General features: G+C 38.9%; 1 protein-coding gene across 1 annotated transcript; it reads left to right on the top strand.

The window, feature by feature from the left end:
* Window positions 1-2,821: 2,821 nt before the first annotated feature.
* LOC122935434 lies at window positions 2,822-5,386 on the top strand. The gene is made up of 3 exons (XM_044291203.1): window positions 2,822-4,100; window positions 4,323-5,247; window positions 5,379-5,386. Exons 1-3 carry the CDS (start codon window positions 3,081-3,083, stop codon window positions 5,384-5,386), a joined length of 1,953 nt encoding a protein of 650 aa, XP_044147138.1. The 5' UTR covers window positions 2,822-3,080.
* The last annotated feature ends 2,167 nt before the right edge of the window (window positions 5,387-7,553 follow it).

A 7,553-nucleotide genomic window follows, 5' to 3' on the forward strand; every position in this document is an offset into this window, starting at 1 on the left:
TAAAATGCACATATTAGCCTAGCCATTGTCAATTAGCATAGGAACGTTGCCTTATACTATCAAGATAAATAATCGCAATACGCGAAAATTTTTATTCGTATATTATTCGCGATAATTGGAATAATTACGAATATTCGATTTCGACGAATATAACACGAATATTCATTCGAATATTCGCGAAATATCGCGAAATCGAATATGGCACCTCCCGCTCATCACTAATTTGATGTACTAGATTGTTATTATTTTTATTTATATAATAATTTTTATTTTTATTTATATTTTTTGTTTTGTCTTAGTTGTTTATATTTTGGTGCAGCACTTCATTGATTACCTCATCCTGTGAAATGTTTCCTCATTTATGTGGCCTGTGTGTGGGGCGCTGTGGGCGACAGCACAGAGCGAAGAATCTCTCTTTTCCCCTTTTTTCTAATAATGTGAAGAGTATAAAAAATGGTCAAATACAACAATTATCTTGAAATTATAATCTGAAAAATACTGATAAAAATCTTTTACATATAATAATATATAAAATAATAAAATGTATTATAAAACACAAAAAGAGATTATTATATATAAAAAATAATTATAAAAAACATTAAAATATAAGCTAATAAATTGGATATATAAAAAATTGTAATGGTGGAAATTGGTTATATGCAGAATGATAGTATATATATAAAATATAAAGAACTGAAAATATAGTAAAGAATATTTATATATAAAAAGTAATGAATAAAAAATATAAAATATATAAAATATAAAAATAATATAAAAATAACAAAAAAATAATTAATAATAATATAATTAATATAAAAAATAAAATATAAAAAATAAAATATAAAAAATAAAAAACTTTAAATAATTTTCTTGTCCCAAAAAATTTCTTCAAAAGGGAGAGAATTTAAATATTGACAACATAATTGATAAAATTAATTTTCATAAATTAAACAAAGAAAGGTTGAGACAAGATGTAATAGTAGGGTAAGTGTAATTTTCACATTGTTTTGGGTGTTGGTCACGTTGTCGAATTAACACGTCAAGTCTTAATTGACTGACGGTTAATTCTGCACATGAATTAACTAGACGATAGTAATATAAGTCTAATTGAGGGTTTTAATGTGGTTTTTTGATATGCACTAATTCATTTTTATATATGTGTATACTTTTTTCTTGAATATAGCAGATTTTGTACCAGGCTATCTGCAATAGTCATATTTTCAGTATTATACATTTATACTCTTCAACATTTTATCCTTTGTTAGTTCATTTTTTCGCAGCTGTGCACTCGCCCGCGGCTTTCCATATACTTCTGATCCTTTATTCAGGTCTGCGACGCAACTTCCGGCCGTTGACACGCAGTGGATGTCCAATGGGCATGCGCGGCTGTTCGCATCCGGTGCTTGGAGCGCAGCCCGCGGCTCCTCATACACTCCTGGTCCTGCAATCAGGTCTGAGTCTCAGCTTCCGGCTGTTGACACGCAGCGGGTGTCCAATGGGCATGCGCGGCCGATCGTATCCGGTGTTTGGAACGCGGCCTGCGCTTGCTCTTTTGGGCGCATGCGCGGTCGACACAGCCGAACGCTGTATACATGTGGCTCACTATATATGTTATAATGCCTGCACGCTGGCACTCTGTACATCTTCACCCACCCCCCTCTCCTCTCTCCCCCTCTCCTACTTTATGCTAATGAGGAGGTTGCGGCCCCCTTCCTCCACATGGCGACCTGGCACACAGGTAAAAATCATCAGTAATTGATTATCTTGTATATATGTGTATAGTCATGGAGCATTTGAGACTAGGCACTCCTGAGGAAGCTAGCAAGTCTGGCGATACGCGTTGGGCTCTTCTCCTGACCGCCACGCAGGCCCCCCATCATGATATACTTTTTATGATAAGTATTTTGAATCTTTCATTCCTGTTGATGGATTACATGCACTTTATTGTTATCTACTAATTGATGTGGGGGTTTGTCCATATGCCTGTGGTGAGCCAGGATGGCATGTACTGATATATGGTTTACATGGCCTTGATTTGTTGTATACGACAATTTTTAATCATTTTGTGTTGTGTCTGTCTTTTCCAATAAATTTGTTATATTTTAGATGTGCGGCTCTCGTTTCGGTATTCTTTTTCTTCTTTTTTGCATTGTCAATTTCATACCGTGAGCCGGCACTCTTTTTCCATTGTTGGAGGTGCCCCCAGCTATTGTATCCCATGGTTCTAACTTTTTAGCAGTGTTTCTTCACTGTCTTCTTGGGGAGGCACTCCTATTTACATTGTTATATCTATTTGATAGTCTGTGTGTCCATATGGCAGTGCATGTGGAGGATAGGGAGGCGGCATGGAACTCTCAGGTTTCTGTGGTATTCCAGGGGGAGGGGGGAGATTTGGAGGACGGTGGTGATTTTAGGGCTTTGAGTAATGAGCTGTCTGATGCACACAAGTTATTTTCTAGGGTATGGTGGAATGTTAAGAGCCTAGAAGAATATGTTAAATGTGGTATTATCCCTAGGGGCCTCAGGGTGCAGAAATTTCCTGCCTGGGAGGTAACCCCCGAATTTAGAAGCACCTGGGAACAGGGTTTATCCCAATGCTCTAAAATCCTCATGGGCATGCTTATTGAGCATGACAAGGATCTACTGCGCTTGACGAAACAGAGGCTGGTCGGTCTGGAGGCAAGGCTGGCCCTACATGACAAAACTAAGGTTGAGAATTACTATACCAAATTAAGGGAAATATTGGACAAGTATGACAAAGAGATAATGATGGGGAAGAAGTCTAAATTTCAAAGGGACAAAACAGATTTTGAAAATAAACAGGCCTTTAAGTGGAAGCATGCAGGGAATATGCGTGGCCAGGGTAGAAATAATACCATGAATCCATCAACAAGAATAACTGGTGGTCACACTGATCCTAGTGATCAGAGCTTGAGTGAGGGCGATTTTTTATCAGAAGCCAGCGACGATGGAGGACAAGGAGGGGACTACGCAAATCCAAGAAAAAGAGGACCACAACATCGCAGGGGCAACAACTATCCACTTTTCCAAAAGAGACGACTACAACAGTACTAAATGGTATGGACACTAATGCTCTTCAGGTCATAAATCTATCTACATATAACCTGACCCCCCAGGAGAAATCCATATTGGAAAAAGGACTCTCCTTCTCCCCCATGCGAATCTTGGACAAATTTGAATTTGTTAAAGACACATATTTGTTTTGCAGACAACTTTGTTTTAAACTTCTATATAATCAACCATCAATTTTACAAACTCTGGCTGAGGATGAACGTGGGGTATTCATGGATCTCATGGACCTTCTGCGAGAAAATGAGTCCGAAACAGGTAGGAGGTGTTTCACCTTGAATAAGCCCTCTCTACTTACCCCTTCATTCAATTTATTTCCTAACATTCAACTCTTTTTTCAAGCCATAGTACATGAGATACAGAAACTTAAACCTGATTGCCTGCAAGGTAGAAACCTGAATAGCCTGGAATCCGATACTATACGAAAATTGCAGGTCAATAGCACCTTTGTCATCAAAGAGGCGGATAAGGGCGGTAATGTGGTCCTATGGGACATGGACTTATACATACAAGAGGCGACTCGACAGCTGAAAAATGGAGCATTTTATGTACCCTTACCCTCGGATCCCACAGTGGTTTTCAAGAAAAAACTGGACCAACTATTGAAATCAGCTCGGGATATGTTCATCATTACTAAAAAGGAGCATCAATTTCTCGAGGTGAGTGAACCGATTATCCCCACGTTCTATATGCTCCCGAAAGTGCATAAGGACCTCCACAACCCCCCAGGTCGACCCATTGTGGCCGGCATTGGGGGTTTGTGTGAACAGGCCTGCACTTATTTGGACTTTTTTCTCCAACCTATGGTTCTAGGATTACCCTCATATGTGCGGGATTCTCTCCACCTGATTGAAATGTTGGAACAACTGTCAATTACCTCTAATGTATTGCTGGTGACCTGCGACGTTGAGTCTTTGTACACGAATATTGCACACAAGGATGGCATTAGTGCCACTACCTACTTCTTGGAGAAGTCAACCTCGGGGGAGCCAGCCCACCGCGCCTTTCTGGTGAGTCTCCTGCATTTTGTGTTACATCACAACTATTTTGTTTTTGATCGGACTTTTTATAGGCAGGAGTCCGGAACGGCGATGGGGGCACGCTGTGCGCCCTCCTACGCAAACCTCTTTTTGGGTTGGTGGGAGGAAGCTTGCGTGTACCCGTCGACGTCTTTCCGGGAGGGCGTGGTGGGCTGGTTCCGCTATATTGATGATGTCTTGTTCTTTTGGCAGGGCTCCAAGGAGACCTGTATCCAATTCATCGAAACACTGAACCAAAATGACTTGAATATTCATTTGACATATAATATCTCGGATGATACGGTGGAATTTTTGGATCTGAGACTGCGTAAGGAAAATGAACGGATTGCCACATCCCTTTTTCGAAAGAGTACGGCCACTAATAATTTGTTACATTATCAAAGTTTTCATCCAGCCCATATGAAGAGAGGAATACCAAAAGGGCAGTTTCTTAGATTGCGGCGCAATTGTACTAACCTAACCGACTTCAGGACAGCTTCGGCAGATCTGACATCACGGTTCCAGAAAAGGGGCTACCCCAGGAAGCTTATCTCCCATGCCTATGAAGAAGCGAAGAGCACTGAGCGAATGGAATTGTTCACTCCGAAACCAAAAACCAGGGATGGCAGGATACATTTAATTACACGCTATAACAATCAGTGGTCAGCGTTATACAAAATCTTGGAGAACCATTGGTTCCTGCTCACTTCAGATCACAGATTGACGCCCCTTTTGGATGACAAGCCGAAGATTATTGCCCGCAAGGCGCCCTCCCTCAAGGACCAACTTGTGTGCAGCCATTTTCAGCGTCCCACACGGGGACTAAACAGAGGCATTAAATTGAAGGGCACACACCCCTGTGGCCAATGCAACGTCTGCCCATTCATGTTGGGAAGAGATAACTTCGTGAATGGCAAGGAATGTGTACGTTTGCACCATTACATAAACTGCCGCACCAGAAATGTTGTTTATGGGATCATTTGCCCGTGTAAGAAATTGTATGTGGGCCAAACCTCACAAGAACTGCGCAAACGGATGCAGCAACATATGTCCAATATCAATCTGGCCGCTCGGGATCAAGCCGATGAGGAGAAAATTCTTACTTCTGTGGCTGCACATTTTTTGGACCATCATGGTGGTAAGTACAATGGTTTACAGGTGGTGGGTTTGGAGAAAATAAATTATAGTATCAGGGGTACACGGATGACACAATGTCTGCTTAAAGCGGAATCCCGTTGGATTTACAATCTGGATTGTTTGTCTCCGCAGGGCCTTAACGAGGAACTTTTATTCACAGGTTTTTATGCTAGGTAATGTTCTGCATTTCTCACTTTCTTTTTGTTTGTTTGTTTCTTTTAGATATACACACGGTTTCTCACGTGATTATTTGGTCTTTCGTCTTTTTTCTTGGATCCAACGGATTATTCTCTTCTCTGCGCTTTGGCATGGAGAGGACCTCTCTGTCACTTATTTGAAAGAATCCCACTAAATCACTATGGAAGAGGATCACCTATGATCATCCTTAGATTGGACATGTAGTAGATGATCTATTTGATATATTTGATGTACTAGATTGTTATTATTTTTATTTATATAATAATTTTTATTTTTATTTATATTTTTTGTTTTGTCTTAGTTGTTTATATTTTGGTGCAGCACTTCATTGATTACCTCATCCTGTGAAATGTTTCCTCATTTATGTGGCCTGTGTGTGGGGCGCTGTGGGCGACAGCACAGAGCGAAGAATCTCTCTTTTCCCCTTTTTTCTAATAATGTGAAGAGTATAAAAAATGGTCAAATACAACAATTATCTTGAAATTATAATCTGAAAAATACTGATAAAAATCTTTTACATATAATAATATATAAAATAATAAAATGTATTATAAAACACAAAAAGAGATTATTATATATAAAAAATAATTATAAAAAACATTAAAATATAAGCTAATAAATTGGATATATAAAAAATTGTAATGGTGGAAATTGGTTATATGCAGAATGATAGTATATATATAAAATATAAAGAACTGAAAATATAGTAAAGAATATTTATATATAAAAAGTAATGAATAAAAAATATAAAATATATAAAATATAAAAATAATATAAAAATAACAAAAAAACAAATAATAATAATATTATTAATATAAAAAATAAAATATAAAAAATAAAATATAAAAAATAAAAAACTTTAAATAATTTTCTTGTCCCAAAAAATTTCTTCAAAAGGGAGAGAATTTAAATATTGACAACATAATTGATAAAATTAATTTTCATAAATTAAACAAAGAAAGGTTGAGACAAGATGTAATAGTAGGGTAAGTGTAATTTTCACATTGTTTTGGGTGTTGGTCACGTTGTCGAATTAACACGTCAAGTCTTAATTGACTGACGGTTAATTCTGCACATGAATTAACTAGACGATAGTAATATAAGTCTAATTGAGGGTTTTAATGTGGTTTTTTGATATGCACTAATTCATTTTTATATATGTGTATACTTTTTTCTTGAATATAGCAGATTTTGTACCAGGCTATCTGCAATAGTCATATTTTCAGTATTATACATTTATACTCTTCAACATTTTATCCTTTGTTAGTTCATTTTTTCGCAGCTGTGCACTCGCCCGCGGCTTTCCATATACTTCTGATCCTTTATTCAGGTCTGCGACGCAACTTCCGGCCGTTGACACGCAGTGGATGTCCAATGGGCATGCGCGGCTGTTCGCATCCGGTGCTTGGAGCGCAGCCCGCGGCTCCTCATACACTCCTGGTCCTGCAATCAGGTCTGAGTCTCAGCTTCCGGCTGTTGACACGCAGCGGGTGTCCAATGGGCATGCGCGGCCGATCGTATCCGGTGTTTGGAACGCGGCCTGCGCTTGCTCTTTTGGGCGCATGCGCGGTCGACACAGCCGAACGCTGTATACATGTGGCTCACTATATATGTTATAATGCCTGCACGCTGGCACTCTGTACATCTTCACCCACCCCCCTCTCCTCTCTCCCCCTCTCCTACTTTATGCTAATGAGGAGGTTGCGGCCCCCTTCCTCCACATGGCGACCTGGCACACAGGTAAAAATCATCAGTAATTGATTATCTTGTATATATGTGTATAGTCATGGAGCATTTGAGACTAGGCACTCCTGAGGAAGCTAGCAAGTCTGGCGATACGCGTTGGGCTCTTCTCCTGACCGCCACGCAGGCCCCCCATCATGATATACTTTTTATGATAAGTATTTTGAATCTTTCATTCCTGTTGATGGATTACATGCACTTTATTGTTATCTACTAATTGATGTGGGGGTTTGTCCATATGCCTGTGGTGAGCCAGGATGGCATGTACTGATATATGGTTTACATGGCCTTGATTTGTTGTATACGACAATTTTTAATCATTTTGTGTTGTGTCTGTCTTTTCCAATAAATTTGTTATATTTTAGA

This window comes from Bufo gargarizans, chromosome 4, assembly GCF_014858855.1.
Source record: "Bufo gargarizans isolate SCDJY-AF-19 chromosome 4, ASM1485885v1, whole genome shotgun sequence".
Taxonomy (NCBI): domain Eukaryota; kingdom Metazoa; phylum Chordata; class Amphibia; order Anura; family Bufonidae; genus Bufo; species Bufo gargarizans.